This window comes from Populus alba, chromosome 10 (genome assembly GCF_005239225.2).
Source record: "Populus alba chromosome 10, ASM523922v2, whole genome shotgun sequence".
NCBI classification, from domain to species: domain Eukaryota; kingdom Viridiplantae; phylum Streptophyta; class Magnoliopsida; order Malpighiales; family Salicaceae; genus Populus; species Populus alba.
This window is the reverse complement of record NC_133293.1, coordinates 9,411,511-9,431,658: the sequence shown is the minus strand read 5'-3', so window position 1 is coordinate 9,431,658 and position 20,148 is coordinate 9,411,511. Positions and strand designations below refer to the sequence as shown.

The 20,148-nt window shown below is 33.6% G+C and overlaps 3 protein-coding genes and 1 long non-coding RNA gene across 9 annotated transcripts; 2 read left to right on the top strand and 2 right to left on the bottom strand.

Moving 5' to 3' along the window:
- Positions 1 to 2,772: 2,772 nt before the first annotated feature.
- LOC118061545 (ureidoglycolate hydrolase) lies at positions 2,773 to 7,453 on the bottom strand. 2 transcript variants are annotated; one of them, XM_035075012.2, is made up of 12 exons: positions 7,172 to 7,448; positions 6,886 to 6,971; positions 6,536 to 6,610; positions 6,125 to 6,253; positions 5,652 to 5,738; positions 5,283 to 5,485; positions 5,098 to 5,200; positions 4,496 to 4,587; positions 4,276 to 4,338; positions 3,806 to 4,046; positions 3,482 to 3,522; positions 2,773 to 3,132 (listed from the first exon to the last, which is right to left on the bottom strand). In XM_035075012.2, exons 1-12 carry the CDS (start codon positions 7,373 to 7,375, stop codon positions 3,035 to 3,037), a joined length of 1,422 nt encoding a protein of 473 aa, XP_034930903.1. In that variant the 5' UTR covers positions 7,376 to 7,448; the 3' UTR covers positions 2,773 to 3,034. The 2 variants fall into 2 exon arrangements, with proteins under 2 accessions (XP_034930903.1, XP_034930904.1); XM_035075013.2 differs by lacking the exon at positions 3,806 to 4,046 and having other exon boundaries at positions 7,172 to 7,453.
- Positions 7,454 to 9,909: 2,456 nt separating this feature from the next.
- LOC118061546 (DNA repair protein XRCC4) lies at positions 9,910 to 14,319 on the top strand. 5 transcript variants are annotated; one of them, XM_073412121.1, is made up of 7 exons: positions 9,915 to 10,174; positions 10,240 to 10,397; positions 10,511 to 10,639; positions 11,074 to 11,472; positions 11,568 to 12,187; positions 12,813 to 12,935; positions 13,747 to 13,885. In XM_073412121.1, the coding sequence occupies exons 1-6, from the start codon at positions 10,042 to 10,044 to the stop codon at positions 12,850 to 12,852; spliced, it is 1,479 nt and encodes a 492-aa protein (XP_073268222.1). In that variant the 5' UTR covers positions 9,915 to 10,041; the 3' UTR covers positions 12,853 to 12,935; positions 13,747 to 13,885. The 5 variants fall into 5 exon arrangements, with proteins under 5 accessions (XP_034930908.1, XP_073268222.1, XP_034930905.1 ...); XM_073412122.1 differs by having other exon boundaries at positions 9,918 to 10,174; positions 10,255 to 10,397; XM_035075017.2 differs by lacking the exons at positions 11,074 to 11,472; positions 11,568 to 12,187 and having other exon boundaries at positions 9,910 to 10,174; positions 13,747 to 14,319.
- A 798-nt stretch (positions 14,320 to 15,117) lies between these two features.
- On the bottom strand, positions 15,118 to 15,889 carry LOC118061547 (uncharacterized). Its single transcript, XR_004689584.2, has 2 exons — positions 15,577 to 15,889; positions 15,118 to 15,486 (listed from the first exon to the last, which is right to left on the bottom strand). It is a non-coding gene; the product is annotated as an uncharacterized lncRNA (long non-coding RNA).
- Positions 15,890 to 18,775: 2,886 nt separating this feature from the next.
- Positions 18,776 to 19,371, top strand: LOC118061548 (inhibitor of trypsin and hageman factor). Its single transcript, XM_035075020.2, has 2 exons — positions 18,776 to 18,917; positions 19,013 to 19,371. Exons 1-2 carry the CDS (start codon positions 18,893 to 18,895, stop codon positions 19,204 to 19,206), a joined length of 219 nt encoding a protein of 72 aa, XP_034930911.1. The 5' UTR covers positions 18,776 to 18,892; the 3' UTR covers positions 19,207 to 19,371.
- Positions 19,372 to 20,148: the final 777 nt, after the last annotated feature.

The following is a 20,148-nucleotide window of genomic DNA, read 5'->3' as shown; positions in this document are numbered from 1 at the left end:
ACTGTAGCTTTCCCCACGTGTTTTTTTTTTCTTGCTTTCATTTCCTTTTTTTTACATGTTTTTTTTCATTTATTTTACCCAAAATTGACTTTAAAAAAAAAATAGTGTTTGTCATTTTTTTTTTATATTGATCTGGTTGAAAACTTATCTTTGTAGTTTTTTTCAAAAAAAAAAAAAAACACTATGGATTACTACAATATTAGTTTTTTTTTCTTTTTAATTTTTTTAATGAATTTTTTTTTCTTTGATTTAGTTTGTTAATGTTAAATTTTTTTTATTTAGTTATCAGATTTTCATGATACGGATCTCAGGTTTGATGGATTGACTTGATTTGATGAGTTATTTTTTTCATTTAGTTTAGTTTGTTAAAGTTAATTTTCTTTCTATTTAATTATCAGACTTTCATACTTTCATGATATGTATTCTAGGCTTGACAAGTTAACTTGGTTTGATGAGTTAACCCAGTTAATTCTGGGTAAACCCGTTATTTTTTTTTTTATTTAGTTATCAAACTTTCATTACGCGAATCCCAGGTTTTACGGGAAAACCTGATTTAAAGGGTTAACCCAATTAATTTATTTTTTTTATATTTTTCTTCATTAGTTTTTTCCTTCTTGTTGATTTTTTTTCTTTGTTTTTTTTAATTAGTCTATTTAATTATCACACTTTTATGACACGACCTTATAGCTAGACCCACATCCAATATTCTTGAGTCCGGTGTTGCAATCAGGTTCACTTAAACTTGGATCATGCAAGTTTAATTTTATTATTAATATTATAAATATTACTTTTAGGTCAGGCGTTGCAGCCAAACTCAAGATTCTTGGGTATGGCCTTCCAAAAAAACCCAAGATTTTTAAATTTTTATTTTTTTTAATATTTTTATATAAAAAATAACTCGCGGCATCGCGCGGGTACCAAGACTAGTATATATAATGGGGTGTGATTTAACCCGTGAAAGAGGCAAAATTCTATCCCCTTAAGCACCTAAAAATTATAAAAACAAAAAATAAAAATCTACCTTACACGCTTGCAACATCTTACATGTAGCAACGACCATCGATGTCCATGGTTCGGTAGTCGATAATATCACATATGATCTTGATGTGTCTTAATTAAATTTTAATTTCTTTCATTTATTAATAACGTTTTCTGTGTGGACAATTTATAATTTTAATTTGCTGTTAGAATGAATGGTACCGGGTCTTACCAATACCTTATCTTTCTACTTTCTATTTTTTTTCTTAATTGTGATTTAGACCCCTTATTGTTTTTAGTATTGATTGACTCCATGTGTCTCGTAAATAATCAATATAACTCTTCTGTTGAACTATCATGATTAATAGAATTAATATATTTTTTAAAATGCTTTTCATTTAAAAATATAATGAAAAAAATTTATTATTTATTTTTTAAAATTTATTCTTGATATTATTGTATCAAAACGACGTGAAAACACAAAAAAATTAAAAATTAATTTTTTTTTTTTTTAAATTCTTTTCAAACACAAAAATAAATATAAATAGGGTTTAAAGCTAATAGCAGCAGCTTGTCCACACTTTTTTCTGTACTTTTCAAACAGGATGTTCAGCCCGTTTGGCTACGAGATAGAGATTGCGTTTATGAAGAAACGTAATGACTGAGTGTTTGGTTAAATAAAAACAGTTATTTACTGTGCATGGGTCCCTCAATTTTTTGTGTTCTGGCCGCAGGAAAATTAAAAGCAGCAAATGGCTGCTTTTTGCATGGCAGCTCCACTGTTCAGTGGAGCATGCCTGCAGTTTTATTTATTTATTTATTTTTATTTTTTGTGAAATAATGGAGGCATGCACTATTCAGTGAACAGTGGAGCATGCCTTCATTGTTCGCTGAACAGTTAGTTTTTTTTAACCAATGTAGTTAGTTTTTTTTAACCAATGTAGTTAATTAATAACAAGATTTCTCATCAAGACCACAAGCTGTTTACTGAAAATGAGGAAAGTTTATAACGATAAATTTACAAGTTGCAGAGAATTTACCCTTCACACTTTACAGGAACCTTGCAACTTGATAGTTTGGTTGATTTAATTTGTAAAGGAGCTACTAATGTAATAATAATAATTTTTTTTAAAAAATATATATTAAAATAATATTTTTTATCTTTTTAAAATTTATTTTTATCATTAATACATCAAAATCATCTTAAAACAATAAAAAAAAATTAATTTAAAACAAAAAAAATAAAATGTTTCCAAAATAATTTTAAACACATAAACAAGCATGCCGTGATCTCAATGTTGCTGAGATACCTCCAAGGAAAGTAGATTTTGAAATCTGCACTGTTTTAAGATAACCAGCTTTAAACAAGTAGGATTAAACTGCTATGAAAAACAAAGAAACAAAATGATCCGGTGAGCGCTGACATACACACAAGCGTGGCAGCTGTGCGCCATTACCAGATAGAAATTCTTCCCAGTTTCGTTTATAGACTTGGTGCAAAGTAAAAGCTAACTGGTTCAAGGTGCTCAGCTTTAAACAACTAAGATCAAAACTAGCTGCTAATCCCACGAGAATTGCAGTATTGTACACCGAATCGAATTCCATTTCCATGACTAATGCTTGATGCATCAAAAGAAGGTACATTTGCTGGTAAAGAGAGGGTAGATTTCGTTGCATTTACCTGCGCACCGCTCTCAGTGAAGGAGATTGACAGGTTTTCCATGTGAACTTGACGCATTTTCTACCGTGTCTTTGAGCAAGTCCAAAGGCATTGGCATCTCAACTCCCGTGCAATTAGTTCAAATTTCGTGAAATTTAGATTTAGAACCTTACTACTTTACTTCCTTTCCATGCATGATAATGCTGGAATCTCCAACGTCGTTGATTCAAATAGAAATTTTACATCACGTATTTTAGAGATGAGAATTGGGCATGGAATAATCAGATGCTTTATTCAAAACGTCCTACTGTCGAGTCCTGTAATATAGAGCGGAGTTCTGGGAGTTTTCTATCTGGGAAACCACGCGGTTATTTAGCAAGTGTGGCAAAGAATGCATTAGTTCAACGACAGCTTGGCGAGGGTCATTGCTAATACTTTCACCCCATTTCCCATGTCGTGACTGGATGCGTATTCTTCAGGTTTATGGCTGTATCCTGCAAAACCAAATGTCTGTATATATTAGCTAGTCACCAGAAAGATCGTTTATGGCTCTATAGGATCTATGTGATCATCTATAGCAGCCATCAGAGGGTTTCCCTTCAACAGGATCTCATTGTGCTTCGATAAATGGATAGTGTCACGTGCAAATAGCAGTAGCGGAACTTGAACATGTAAGGAAATAGATTTTGAAGCATGCTGCATGCAACATTAAAAGATGAAGGTTACCGAATGATGAAAAGTAAATTTGAACTTCAATTGCCTGCCAATATTTTGTGATGCCAAATCAACTAAGCAAGACAAAAGGTGTTGAAATGTTAGCCATAGAGTGAAAGAAACTCGTACCTTTGTAACATGGAATGAACAACATGCCCATAGGAGATACCCTGCAAGGATATGTAAGAAGTATTAAATTTTACAATCAGATGCTAAGGCAACAATTGAGGTGTCATATTGTATAACACTGGCAGAGTTCATAACAGAATATAATCAAATAGACAACAAGTAGAAATTGCATAAAGAGATTCAGGGGGGGGGGGGGCATCAGCAGTGCGATTTCATTTTATTTTAGTGTGTGATTGAGGAGAGGAGCAAAAGGAAGGACATTTCAACATTAATCGTGAAAATCCAACATTCATGTCATTTGCATATATTTTGTGGTGTGTTTACCTAGCCATGAACAGGGAATCATGGTAAGCTCTGCTTATCATCAACTTATGTGTTAGGTTCAACTCTTTTGATGCAGCTTCCATTGCCTCAATCACTGATTTGTCAGAAAGCGCTGGTGGGTCCTGATTTACGATTTTGAACTCTGATAGCCTGACCCCACGCTTGCTAGCTATTGTAGTAGCAGATTGATGAATTTTTTCAATTACATCATTTCTTCGCTTTTCATCAATGTCTCGTGTGTCTGCCAAAATGTAGAAGAAATACTAATCCAGATAGATAACCTTACACAGATTCAATTAGTAGAGGAACAAACAGCACAGGACATCCTGTGAAAAATCAAAAACCAATTTGGGACACACCAAAACCAAACACGGAACACATCAAAGAGCATGACACAACCATTTTTTAGCATTTACTTTGTGATGAACTATATCCCATCAGGGAAAGCTAATTTACAGTAAGAAGCATACCAATTTCTACATGTGATTTGCTTGGGATGCTGTTGATTGCTCCAGGATGCAGCTCCAAAATACCTTAAAAACAAGAATTGATAATATATACCAGAGATCCATGAAAAATGAATGTACTTTAAGAAGAGATGATGGCACAACATTCTAAAAGAAATTTCAATGAGATAAAAAAAAAATAGCCTTATGCTTTGGTTCAGGTATGAAACAAAACATGACATACCTACTGTACCAACAGTGTCAATGGAACCAGATCCCAATACATGTTTCTCAACAGCTAGTGCTAACTCCGCAGCTGCCAGTCCAGCATCATTTCTGCTCCAAAGTATTCATGTACATATTAACACTACAATTTTTAGCAATAAGAAAACCATAATAATTACAAAAAAAATAATTAAGTTCCAATTGGAAAAGGATTTGAAATTGGATAGATGACAATAAGTTAATAACAACATAAAGAACCTGCTGCTGATTCACTGTAATTTACCTAGCAGTTATCTACACATCTGGAGGGACTTAAACTATTTTGGAGAAATTTACAAGATTGAGAAAATTTCGAATGAGAGCTAGATTTAGTCAAGCTATGCAAGGAAAGAAAAAGCAGAAGTAATATGAGGAAAACGCTCAAAATAGAAGTTATAAAGATCATTGGAATACCATAACCAGATGGGTAAAAAAACACACAGACCCACAGTTTTATGCAGCTAACCCTTTTGGCCTGGCAGAAAACAATCACATACAGGCAATTCTTCAATAAGACATGTGCACCAGTTCAAAAAGTTACAGCCCGGAGAAAAAACATGTCAAAATATTAGTAAGGATCACCTATTTGGCATCAAGACAGCTCCAGCATGGCCCCCATTGCCTTCAAAGTCTACTTTCAAGCTTGCAGGGGCTGCAATTGCAGTTACTATACCTATAGATAGACCTGAATCGACATTTAAAGCAGATTAATAAGAGCTTCAATTTGTGGCTTTGAAAGGATAAAATAGAAGAGAAAAGTAGCCTACCTTCTGCTTCTAGAATGGGTCCCTGCTCGATATGCAGCTCCACAAAAGCAGAGTAACTTCCTTCCTTTAAGAAAACACTGGATATGTCATCTTGTTCTTTTGCATACCCAGCAGATCGAGCAGCTTCCAAAAAGGATATATTTTGGCCATCAACAGTAGTCTTCAGAGCTTCTGCAAGTGCTTCACTCCCTGCCAATAAGCGGCTGCATGTTAAACATAGGACATGAGGTTCCTTGTACAAGTGACTAGTATGATATACAAAAAATATTCCTAGAATGGAAAAGATAAATAGAACAAAACTGGAGAAGAAATGTAGCCAGTATGCTTATTTAGCGACTGATGTAAAGATAATCATTTGCTGGTCCTAACCTTCCCAGGCAGCCAATCCCAAAGCGTGTTGGCTCTTCTGAGGTGAACAAGACAACCTCCAGTGATCTTTTAGGTTTGAACCCAGATCTGTAATAGTTCCATTCAACATAATGTTGACACAAATTAATAGCTATCTGCTGTACATTTGTTTGAAAAGATCATATGTATTTTTTAAAAAAACCAAGAAGATTATCTTAAAAAATCAGGATGGGAAAGCAGATTAATGTTTTCATTTGGAAACAAAATTGCTAAAATGCAAGGCGACCGCTGTTTCATGTAGACTGGTTGTTGTTTCAAATGAAGTAGAGCCGTGCATAAAAACTGAGCAAACAATTAATATTCTACATTTGCAGCAATGCACTTGGAGCTACACTTGTTCTTGATCCACCCACAAAAATATCAAAGGAAAAGCAATACAGTCTTTCAGTTTTTATAGCAAATACCCTTATTCACATCAACCAGAAAGTGCTAACCTTTTTAGCACGTTTATGGCTTCTATTGCACCTAAAACACCAACAACTCCATCATATTTCCCAGAATATGGAATAGCATCGATATGAGAACCAGTCGCAACTGGAGCAAGATCTGGCTCATAACCATCCCTGCAGAAGACACAACACAAGTAAAATTACAGAAAAATGAAACCCAAAAAAATAAAGAGAGGTATATTGATATGTGCTTAAAATCAAACATTTCAATCCAAAGATCACGAACAAAAAAATCAAATTAATGATCACTTTGAAACACAAACAACCAGCCTTATTGAGCAACAAAATAGGAGTTATTATCGGGTTTACACCAATGAAAGCTTGATATATCTTTGAAAATTGTGTGTGAGAAATGATTATAGAAAACAAAATTAATAGATGACAAAATAAACTCACCAGCGACCAAATATGTTACCCACAGCATCCTCTCTAACAGACAATCCAGAGAGTCCCATCAAGTTTTTGATGTACCTGGAGTAAAATATTTGCAAGAACAACTGGTATAAGACCAAATATCTAGATTGTAGTTGTATTATTGTCGTAAAAGATACGAAACGCACCACTGTAATTTGCAAATTCCCACACCCCAATTAATTCCATGAAAACATACATATCCTTTATGTTAATGAAGTATTAGACTACGGAGTGTGAATACTAATAATAAAGCACACCTAAAGGAACTATCACGGCCACCCAAGATGACAATATATCTGGTGGAAATGAAGAGAATTTTTTAATAGAATTACCTGCGTGCCAAAACATCCTTTTCAGTGTACAAAATCCTAGTAACGGATGGGGCAGGAGTATCCGAGAAAGTAGAAAGCTCATCGATCTAACAACCAAAGAAAAAATAATAGCAACATTATCTTACAAAAGAGAAACATGACCTCTGTTGGAAGGACTTAACCAATAAAGAAACACGGAATAACAATACAGATACTCTGTTAAAAACCCAGCAAAAGAAAATCAAAACACGGCGATATTGAACTACAATAAAAGTTAAAAGAAGAAATATGTAGAATTAGTGAGTACCTGGTTTTGGAGAGTTGTGGTGTCAACTCTAAGGAAAGAAAGCAGTGAGTTTGGAGGAGCAGATGGGTGATCAGTTGGTTCGTGAAACGGGTATCCAGAGAAGTCCTCCATAGTTTTGGCTGTTGGGTCTTCATTATTTATTGCAAGGGTTCCAGAGACCGAGAATTGAAACAGGAGAAGAAGAACGAATCTCAGAGACATCATTTTCTGGGTTGGGAGGCTTTGGGTGGGCACTGGGACACATGATAGATGTTGCCAAGTTTATCATGCCAGCAAGTGCTAATCCGACACTCCCATTTCTGGCACTTTTGTCGTTTCATGGCGCTTTGATATATATATATTTTTTATTATTAATCTATGTTTGAGTAGGAATCTGTTGCTGATTTTATTTTCCTTTGTTCACAGGGAACTGGAAAATTGGAAATATATACAGTTTATTTAAATGAATTGTTATTATTATAATTATTAATCGGTGATTGAGTAGGAATCTTGTTGCTGATTTTATTCTCCTTTGTTCACAGGGAACTGGAAATATATACAGTTTATTTAAATGAGTGAAAGTTTTAAAAATTCATTACCTACAAAATAAATACAAATAAAACTTAATAAATAAACTCATGCTTGAAAAAAATATCATGCAAGCGGAACATATTAATAATATTATTTAAAAATAAATATTTTTTATTTCAAAAAATAAAGTTTATTTGTATAGAAAATAAATAAATTATAATAATATCTTAAAAAATCAAACACAAACAAAATAATTTTAAAAAAAAATATATTCAAAAAAGGCATGCAAAGCTCATGACATAAGTCATGAAATCGAGATAAACCGCTAGAAAATAAATTGAAAATAATTACAAAATCTATATAAAAAAAAACTAATATAGAATGATAAGATCATATAAAACAGTATCTTTAACAAATCAAATGTCAAAAGATAAAATAAAACAAAAAATCAATTACACAAAATGACCCAAATAAAAACGAGGGTTAAAAAAATATTAATTAGAGGGAAAATAAAATTTTTTAGTTGGATTGTTAAATTGAATTGAAAAATAGCTTTAACAAAAGAAAAAAAATGAGGGTTATAATAAAAAAAATAAAAAAAACAAAAAATTTTGATTGAATGATAAAATTGAAATTAAAAAAAAAAGTCAGCAAAAGGGCCAAGAAAAAAAAAGGATTGAAATGAAAAAACAAAAAATATAAAAAATTATAATCGAAAGACTAAATTAAAAAATAAACTTATAAAAACAAAACTAAAAATTAAGATGAATAATAATGAAATAAAAAATTAAAAGAATAATGACTGAAATTAAAAAATAAAAAATAAAGAGAATAGTGTTATACTTGAGAGAAAAAAAGAAATAAAAAACAAATAATTATCAACGATAATCTGATCACCATACGCTCCCACATGCCAAATCATATGGAAGTGGACATGGTGATGTATTTTGAGAGATAGCTGATGGCTAGATTTGTTTAATGGGTGACGTTATACGTGGAAGTTGAATGACACGGATGTCATCCAATCGCATTAACTAGTAATTTTAATACGAAGAGAAATTAAAAATATAGTTGATATAAAAATAAACTATGAATTATTTTTTCCTAAAAGGGTATCCTTTTAGTATTAACAACTATGGCAAACAAATTGTAAAAGTTTATAAATATTTTTATCTAATTTAACACAAAATAATATTAAACAATAACCAAGGATCTCATAAAAAAAGAAAAATCAGGTTCAGACTTAATAATTTTATAGATTAAAATGTGATTTTATTATTTTTTTATATTTATCCATTGGTTTTTGTTGACCTATTTTAAATTAATTTTAAAATTTAATAATCTAAATAAAGTATCAACAAAGTAATATATAGGTTATAAGCGTTATAAAAGCTTATTTTATATTATTTAAGATTTTATTTGACGTATAAATAGGTATATAAATAAAAAACGGGATTGATATATATTTTCTAGTGTGTTCTTAATTATAAATTATATAAAGAATTGAATTAATATATTTGATATTTACTAATATTTTTGTAACGCATTTGCTAATTTTTTAAGATCCAATAGTGTTTTTTTTGATATCAAATATTTCAACACATAATTTATATTTTTATAAATAATTATGAATATATATTATTTTTAAAAATGAATAAATAAATATATCAGAATCATTTATATAAGGTATGTAAGAGTGTTTTAGATATTGTTTTTTGAAGGTTTTTTTTTTATAGAAATACTTAAAAATAATATATGTTTTTTATTTTTTAAAAATTTATTTTTAACAACAACATATTAAAATAATATATATATATATATATAATTTTAAATAAAAAAATAAATTTTAACCATTCCATGTTTAGACCGCTGCGCTTCCAAATAAAAACTAATAAATAAATAAATAGATATGAATATCATATAGAATTTATTGTCAGTTTATATATTATAAAATAAAGTGTTTAAGAATTTGTTTGTTTTTGTATTTTAAAAAATATTAATTTTAATTTTTTAAAATTGTTACTTTTTTATTTTTAAATTGTTTTGATGTATTGATATTAAAAGTAAAATTTTAAAAATAAAAAATATATTATTTTAATATATTTTTAAATAAAAAATATTCTAAAAATAATATTTATAAAGTGGATCGAGGATAATTAGACCCTGACGCATGGCAATTTAGGACTCAGTCTGGGTTTTGATTTAATGCTACCCGAATTAGTGAATCCATTTTCACAATTCTAGTGAATTTTAAGAGAATGCTGGAAGAAGTCCATCCTGTCCTCTCCACAGGCAAATAAAACCCCACGACCGAAAGTCTCTGCCACTTTAGTAACTTCCCGGAGAAGCCGAACCAAAAAATGGAGTCGACAATGGCTAGGCATACATGCCTGAAGCTTGAAATCCCCGAACCAGTCTTCATAAAAGGCACTTGGTTTCCATTTCACTTCAATCTCTCCATCACCGACGGCCTTAATTCCTGGTTCTGTAACGGTAATAAAACCCCACAATTTACTCTCTTATTCCATATCATTTTCATTCACAAACCAGAATTTTAGTCTTCTATTTGACAGCAACGGAAGAGGAGGTGAGGGATAGAGCAGCACAATGGGACCAACCTGTGTCTACCTACATTCAATTGGCCGAGAAACATTTAGGGTTTCAAATTCCCGGTTCTGTTTACAAATTTACTGATGCTGGAGAGGGGAATAAACGAGTTAGTACTACCTTTCCCTTTTCCCTTTTTCATATAAATAGTAAAAAAGTTGCTGCTTTAGTGGAAATTTGAGTGGATTTTCGTAAGAACTTAAAAATTGTGGTTGATTGTAGTTGTCGTGGACTTTTGAGAAAGAAGGGACAAAGCTAGAATGGCGATGGAAATGCAAGCCCTCGCCTGATACTAAGAAGACTACTACTTTAATCTTGGATTTTCTTATGGATTCTAACATCAGACTAAGTGTGAGTTCTTTTTTTCTTTTGATTTCTTTCTGGATTGCGTTGATGTTGTTATGGGTTTTTCGTTCCTCTCTGCAAATACTGTTCTTTGTGACCATGCAGTATCGTTTCTTGATCGTATGTTTTAATTTTCATGTTTTATCCTAGCATTCCTCTGTAATTTGAGACTTCATAGCACATCTAATCAAGAGTCAAGGCCTCTGTGATATTATTTACTTTTATCATGCTATATTATTGGTGCAAAAACAAGAGAACTTAATTATTGGAATGATCAGTTGATGAACAGTGATGTTTTACTCGCTATTATCCTTTCTGGATATACACTGTCTGAGCTATTGAGATTTTGTGCTTGCTAATTGTGAAATGAGATTGTTTCAGGATTTTCATAAAATGTTTGTGTTGTTTCGTAATGGGACTGACTAGGGTTGCTGTTGTAGATGGGAAAGAGTAAGGAAGTTAAAACATCCTATGAAACTGAGAATAATTTAGCCATGGATGTATTGGATCGAGGAATTGAAACTGAATGTAAAGCAGTTAAGGCTGTGTGGAGTAGGAGGAGCACACATATATTTTGTGATATTTGTATCCAAGCTGTTCAGATGGGCTTGCGACCTGGGACTCATTTCTCTAAACATGGATGGAGGTATGTTATTGGACAATTTGAGAAAGAGAGTGGACAAAGTTTTACCAAGAAGCAGTTGAAAAACAAGTGGGATGGGATAAAGAAGGACTGGAAGATTTGGAAATCATTGCTAGGTCAAGAAAAGGAACTTGGTTGGGATCCCAATAAACAAACAGTTGCTGCCTCTGATGATTGGTGGGATGAAAAGATCAAGGTTAGTTTCAAGAATAAATTTTAGGGGCTATGTGGCTTTGGTTTTTCCTTTCATATATTGATTCACACATGGATTTTTTTTTCATATCAATATAGGCTATGCCGGCAGCTGAAAAATTCCGAAATTCGGGTATTGAGCCTGATCTTTGCTCAAAATATGATTTCATGTTCACTGGATCAAGTGCTTGGCCCACCTCTTCAGCTGTTTTTATGGACGAGGAGGAAAATGATGGCAATCTCATGCAACCTAATGTTAATATTGGACCAGCTGTGCATGTGGAAGGGAGTGGTGATTTAGGGGATGAGCCTACTTTTGTGGAGAGTTTGGACGAGATGTTGACTGCTGCATGTGTAGACCGGGACTCCCTTCAGCTTGAGGAGCAGGGAAATGACAAGAAACAAAAGAGAGTTGATGAATCTGGCACACAATCTGTCAAGAAAGGAAGGAATCAATCAGGAGGCACAGTGAAGTTATCCCGCAAACTTGACAGGTTGATGGCTACTGTTGAGAGTGGGGGTAGTGTCACTTCAAGGAGGAGAGATGCTCAAGGATGTAGCATTATAGAGGTCATGGATGAATTGCATTCTATGCCAGACATTGTGAAAGGCAGCGGCCTTCATGTATTTGCTTCAGAGTTTTTCCTATTAAGGACTAGAAGAGAGATGTGGTTTGCAATGAGAGAACCAAAAGCCAAAATAAATTGGCTAAAGACTATGTATGATAAATCTGTATAGGTTGGCTTGAGGTTTTCTTGCCTTTTCATGTTTATTTCTGACTTTGCCAGTGGTTTGAGTTGCTTTGCAGGTTCTACATTTTTTTTCTGGTATTATGAACAATTCCATCATGTTTGCTTGGATTGACCAGGGCTGCCTGTTTGTGATAATTAGGCGTGTTTGTAGACACAGTTATTTTATGATGTGTATTTTGACAAAATATCCATATTATTGTGCATAGTTACTCAACTTTTACCGAATTGTTGTTTATCTTAAAAGTAAAACTACACATGTAATCATGTAGTCACTAACCTGTCACATCATTTCATTAAATGAAACATAGCATCCTTCATGAGCTAGTAGTATATTTTTGTCAAGAGATTTAGAATTTTCAGTATTATTCTTAGAGCATTTTCTGTGTAAAAAGTGGCAAATTCATCATGTTTATGTTTTCTGATGATGAATACTATGCTGATTCTTGTTCTGAATATTATGAGGAATTGATAAAATATATGATGTTGAGTTTTATTGAAAAAATGAGGATGTCAATGATGCTAAGTTTGCTAACTACAATGATGACGAGGGAACATTTGAAAGGTTCAATCACTTGAGTTTACTTATGTATAGGAAGAAGTTGTCAGAAAGACTCAGTCGTTTGAACGACTGAAAGGAGAAGCTGAGAAGTGTTTGGCACAAAGTGAGAAATTTAACTGTCAGAAGATGGAATTTGAAGCTGCGGTATATGCAAAGGTGTGTTACTATGTGCCTTTAAATTCACAGAAAAGTATCATAACACTACTACTTTCTTGATTTAAGTTCATTGCATCGTTGCTTGATTCTGCTAATAAAGTTTGAAGCAGAACTGAAGTGATTGGTAATACTGTCTTAGTGCATGGATTTAGCTGAGGATGGTTTTAGTCTGATAGAGTGTTGTGTTCTGTTAAAGATATCCAGTATCGTACAGTTTTATCATAGTTGAAACATTGTTGCTGAGGTTTGATTGTTGAATAATGTTTTGTCATCATGAAATGCCAAATAAATTTTTTGTTTAAATAAGTCATGTTTGGTTAGCACAATTGGATATTAAGTTTGAATTCCATGCGTGCCCTTGTTTATCTATGTGATTTTGAAATTTGCATGTCAATTGTCCAAAAGCATCCATTCATTTGATACTGGATATACCTTTTGATGGGAGAGTTTATTAGGAAACCTGGAGTGTGAAAGTCACCTCCAGATCTGCACTCTATTTCTGTAATGGTTTGGAAGAGTGGACCAATATGATGGAGCCTATTCCCATAAACATTGGTCACTGAGACCATAACACAGTAGAGGAAATCTAAATGGTAACAGCACTGAAGTCTAGAGTCAACTGTTAATCTTTTTGGTTGAAAACATGATTATTTAAATGCAGTTTACTAGAAATTATGTTTTTGTTTTACCTACTTTGTAATGCACGGTATGGGTATCTGTCACTCCTTCACCATCCTTCACCGAGGATGTATATTTCGTCTTGCATCCTTTTTGACATGTTAGAGCTAATATGGTTTTTCTTGGCTTCTAGTTTCTTGGGGTCTTAAATTCAAAGAAACGGAAACTTAGAGAACTTCGAGATCAGCTCTCAAAGAAGGAAATTTCTGGAGAATCGGCACAGGAAGAGGACGATTCTGACAAAACTGAGAGTTTTGATACAGGTAGTGATGATGAGAAAAGTGTGGAAAAACCTCGGGAGAAACTTGCAGGCACTTCTAAGGATCCACCACCTCGCAGGGGTAATGTTAGGAAGAAGATAACCCACAAGTAGCATTTCATTGACAAAGTTTAGTCTTGGCACACAGGCAATGCACTTCCTCCATGCCTCTCTGTCCTTTTCAAGCCTCCCTCTTTCTGCATCAATTGCATCTCACCTCTGCTCATAGTCTAGAAGTTATTTTTATCAGCAAGAAACTAATACATGTCACTGAACTTGCGTTTGCTATCTTTTTCTGATTTACTTTAAATTAAATAGAACATTAGACCTTTTGACAGAACACTGAAATTTGGAAATTGATACTCGTGGAAGGAAAAAAAATGCTGGGCCTCTGGTGGGTTCGAGGAAAGACAAGGCTGAATTCGAAGACTTCATTTTTTTTTTTCTCGTACTCGAGCCTATTTATGTGCATCATCTTTCTGCTTCGGCTCCGAAGTTCGTTGATTTGTTGAACTTTAGGAGCTAATCTTCGCTTTTACAGTTTCGTTTCCCATTTTCCGTCGCTTCATTTTTCGGACGGGGTCTCTGCACGGTGGCAAATGACAGGCAAAAATTTACGGCCAAGGGACTCTATTTGGTGGCCAAATGCCAAGCTGGCTTAATTCTACCGGCTCGGAGTTGCTATGTGTGCGTTCTTGTTCTTCATTTTCCAACCTTCCGGTTTTCAGTTTTTTAATTAAAAATCAGAAATTATGTTTATTTCCTATTTTTCGGAATATCTTTTCAAAATAGAAAATTAGAGAATACAAGAGATAAAAAGATGATTATTTGGATTTTATCATAGAACCATCTCATGATTTTATTACTTCCTCTGTACTAAAATAACTACACCGCCACCTCATATGATCAAATGAAATAGGTGTTTTTTTTTTTTCTTACCTTTTTTTTCTTCAGTGGAGCAGGTATTTTTTTCCTTTTCTGTCCATCCCCCCTCCTTTTTCTTTTATTTTTATTTTTTTTTCTTCTAATTTTATCATTCAATATTTTCTTGATTTTAAATTTATTTTTATAATTTGTTTTGGCGTAACTGGAGTTAATTATCCAATACTAAAAAAAAATATCATCTTGGTTTTTTAATTAGTTAAGCCTATGTACATCTTGATTTTCTTCCATATATATATGTATATATATAAATAAGAACATGAATATTTAATTACCAGAAGGAACAATAGAAACACTCACAAATTAAGGGTATAAATGTATATATATTTATCGCTATTAAATTTCATGACAATACATGGAGAAATACAATTTTATGAAGCAATAAATGCATGGAGATCAGAGCCTCCTTATTTAAATTTTATTCCAGACAGTCAGCATTTAACAAATAACCAAGGAAATATTGGAGTTTTTTCTGTGTCTAACCAATCATAGGGACTCTATAGACAATGTTATTTTTATCAACCCAGACCCAGACCCTATCACACCGGAAGTTTTGGATGACTGCTGATCCTTCAGGCACCATTTTAGCTCTAACAAGAGGATTTTCTCTCTCGATCGTTGCAGCAGCGACCTTCCCCTCTGCTCCAAGAAGCTCCGGCCATGAACTCTTGCCTGCATGAACACAACAAGTTCTGCGTCACAAAAAACCATGCACATGAAATCCTCGATATTGCTTTTCATGGGAAGAAAAGCATTCATTACCTTCGCAATATGTAGATGCCATTTGTTTTAAATTCCGCTTCGCTCTTTTGTGCTGTTTCTTTGTTACGATTTAATTTTGTTTGGATCGAGGTGGGAATTTATAGTCTACCATGGCAGCTGCTAATGGTTGGTGAAAATTGACTTTCAAGCCGCCAGCCAAAAAACTAATTAAGATGGGCAGTTGATTGTTTTGGCAGAGATAAGCATAAAGGATTCATGTTTTTGTATGAACGTCTTAGCTACTTTCCGACACTTGTTTTTGTTTGAAAAATCTCATTATTGTCCGAAGAGGAGATGACACCTCATATGGCTGAAAGATCGATTTTGTCTTCCTCATCCAAAACCTCAGGTGAAAATCTGGACGAGAAAAGTATTAGCCCCCCATGCATGATCTAAGACACGTGCCTGAATCTGTGATCATGGCAATTGTATTCATACATGAATATTGATGTCAATGGGAAAGCAAGCTGTTAATTATCTGTTACAATTTGGAGTTAATTAGGATCAAATGTATAATATTCTATCGAGCCTGAAATCTCTCCTCCACGTGTGACGTGGCATGAACAGCAGCCTAAACTATATTACGTACGAACTCATATAAACGTGAGAAACACGCAACTCATTACATGCATGCATGCATGCATGTAACACATAAACATAAACTACCGAGGTTGTTAAGGTATGATTTTTTTTATTATTATTATTAATAAATATTTGAGTCAGTTTACACATATTTTAATTAAATTTATAAATTCTAAAATTAATAATCATATAAATTTTTAGCGGTCATCATATTAATAATCTCAAGATTAGAATTTAAAACCACAAAAAAAACAAACCTGTCCTTTGATCATATCAATTTACTCAATTTAGTATTTTTTTCTTCTCATTTTTTATTACAAAAATATTTATTGAAATTTGTAGAAAAATATTTCTATAAAAAAATAGAACAATTTAAATTCTCAATCTACCCTTCTGTTCTTTTTATCTTCAAATTTCAATAAAATGCTTTCTATGAGAAAAAAATGTAAAGAAAAATAAAAAAAAATAGAGTCAACAAAGTCAAAGGACACATGTTAACTCATTAGCCATTTTGCTAAATGCCGCCAGTGACGATAGTAATGGAGTACGTACCCACACTTGAGGGTCTAGCCCATTGGTCAACAGCAAAGCTTGTCTTTGCGAAGGTCCTGGGTTCGATCCTCAAGAGTACCAGCCTGTCACCCCCGCGGTGCCTTACCTGCCTACTGGGCTTGCAGGATGTTCAGTGGGCCCGGGGAATAGTCGTGGTGCGCGTAAGCTGGCCCGGACACCCCGGATTACCAAAAAAAAAATAAAAAAAAAAATGGAGTACGTACCCATATTAAACTAAGGATCAAATTAACACTTCAATTGAAAGATTAATGATTAATCAATCGCTTTTAGTACCATAACGGTACAGTTAGACTAAACAAAAACTTTATATATTTAAGCTTTATATATTTTTATTTTTTTTATTGACTGATTCTCTTGAGAATATATTAAAAAATAAGAGTCAATGAATTATATATAAACCAAAATTTTTTAATTATATCAATTAAAAATAACAAGATTTTTGAATGAAAAATATATGCACATGAATATTTATGAATTATAACTTTTATTCAATTATTTTTACGTGTTTAAAAAATCTTCTTATTATTTGACGAGAATACTCCCTAACATGTTCGAAAGAATTTGAGCTCCATTTATCCAAAACCTTATAATAGCACTATATTTGACCCGGCCTGCACGTCCCATGATCAAACATTTCTGATCATGGCAAAAGTCAACAGGGATATCACAGCCACACCAGCAATTCTGCATCCCTGTCCGGAGCCTGCTATTAGCTAGCTAGATTGTCATCAATGCCATTTCCTTCTCTAAGAAAACGAACAAAGGAAACTGATCTAAAACCTTTACACGTAGAAAAGACAGCATTGAACTCATGATGCCGTTCATGGTGATATATATTGGTAGATATAGTTAATCACATATAACTCTATTAAGGGTGGTGTATATTTATAATTAGATAAGTTCAATGGAAAAACATGGAGAAATTAATACAACTTTTATGAAGATTGCAATACAGACATGGAGATTGGATCCAAGCTCCTTATTTCATTTTATTCTTTTATTCTAGGAACGGCCCACAATTCCACAGCATTCCTTGACACTTATCACAAGAATATATCGCAGTTTTTGGATCTTAACCAATTACAGGGACTATATAAACAATGCCATCTTTATCAACCCAGACCCAGACCCTATCGCACCGAAAATTCTCGATGACCGATGATCCTTCTGGCACAATTATAGCTTCAACCAGAGGATTTTCTCTCTCGATCGTTGCGACAGCGCACTTCCCGTCTACTCCAAGAAGCTCAGGCCATGAACTCTTACCTGCATGCACACAAGTTAAATATTGTTTTTCAAAACAAACTTATATGGACACGTTCCTCAATTACTGTTTAATTTCAGCGAGAAAGAATATTCATTACCTTGACAAATAGAAGCCATTTTTTCTCCTTTTGATCACCGTTTAGTATTGTTTCCTTGTTCTGAGTTAGTTTTGTTGAAATTGAGGTGGGCTGTGGGCATATTTATAGCGTAGCATTCATAATTGGTGGCCATTGGTTGGTGATCATTGACTTTTATTCTAGCAGCCAGCCAATAAACTAATAATTAAGTTCGAAAGTTGATTGCTTTGGCAGAGATAAGGATAACAAGGGTGCAAGTGTGTTTTCGTATGAACATATAAAGTTGCTAGTTTCCCTCCCTTTATTTCTTTGTACTGATATCATGCAATTTGTACATGTGAAGAAGGCAATTATCATTATTCTAATTTGGGTCATTAACTTTGGATAGAATTTGAAGAAACGTAAATGGCGAGCAGAGTTGACATGATCTTGAATTCAGACACGTGTCTTTGATCGTGTGACTGGAGATCAATTATATTAAAGTTGAGGCCTGATATTAGTTTTTCGTCGAAGATTTTCAGCTTAAGGTTTGGTAATAAATAAGTACAAGGAGGCATATCAGCATATGTGAATAACATGCATCAAATAAATCTTTCTAACATATACATTAGTCAAATAAGAACATTTTCAAACAAATCAAGCTTGCGTGAATGCCAAACTAGATATATATGTTCTTACGCAAACACATGCTACAGTCAACAATTGCCACCCAATAGCTACCACGCGCTACACTATAAATAACCATCTCGAACTCAACAAAATCATATCTCAAATACAAGGAAACATTATATACAGAAGAGTATAAAGAGGGGAAAAAAATGTCATCTGATACTACATGCCAAGGTACGTAATGAACATTTTCTGTACTAAAAATACAGTGCAACTTAATCTGATATATGCTTGGTTGTGACACGATTATATAATTTGTGTACTTGCAGGTAAGAGTTCATGGCCAGAGCTTCTTGGAGCAGAGGGGAAGGTCGCTGCTGCGACGATTGAGAGAGAAAATCCTCTTGTGGACGCTAAAATTGTGCCGGAAGGATCAGTGGTCCCTCTGGACTTTCGTTGTGATAGGGTTTGGGTTTGGGTTGATAAAAGGGGCATTGTTATTCAAGTCCCTCGAATTGGTTGAGATGCAAAAATACTGATGCTTCTAAAGGAAATAAGGAGGTTTAATCTCCATGCATGTACTGGGTACTAGATAAAAGTTGCTATTAATTCTCGTCCATTTACTACCACAGAGCTCACTAATAATTCAGTACTATATCATCAATAAAGTTATACTATGTGATTTTAATGCTCCTCCCTCCCTCCCTGGGTATGAAGTTCCCCCTTTTGTTCTTCTGCTTCGAGTATATATGGAGTTCCTTTATGTAGTTAAGAATTATTTGTGATATATGGGCTCCCTGGTCTTGATGTTTCTTTCAATTGTTGCTGTATGTTTGGTTGCTGCAGATTTGTATTCTGTTTCCTTCGCCTTTCTTTGGTGCTTTAACGATAATCTTGCTTATAGAAAAAACTAATCTAGTACGGATGAAAATCCAAATTCTTTCAAAAAAACCAAACACTTAGCTTAAATTGAAGCACCCATTTGATTGCTGTTTAATAACGACTACAGAGAGGAGTTAGCCGGTAGAGATAAGGCTAAAAACTAAGTAAAAAACTTATTAAGATGGGCAGCTGATTGTTTTGGCAGAGATAAGGATAAAGGATGCATGTTTTCGTATGAACTTAGCCACTTTCCGATCGACACTTGATTTTGTTTGAAAAATCTCATTATTGTCCGAAGACGAGATGACACCTAATATGGCTGAAAGATTTTGTCTTCCTCGTCCAAAACCTTAGGTGAAAATCTGGACGAGAAAAGTATTAGCCGCATGCATGATCTAAGACACGCGCCTGAATCTGTGATCAATTTGTAACAATTTGAGTTAATTAGGATCAAATGAACAGCAGCCTAACCTATATTACGTACGAACTCATATAAACGTGAGAAACCTGCAACTCATTACATGCATGCACGCAGTGGCGGGGGGGGGGGGGGCGGAAAGAAATGCCCCTCCCTTTATATTTA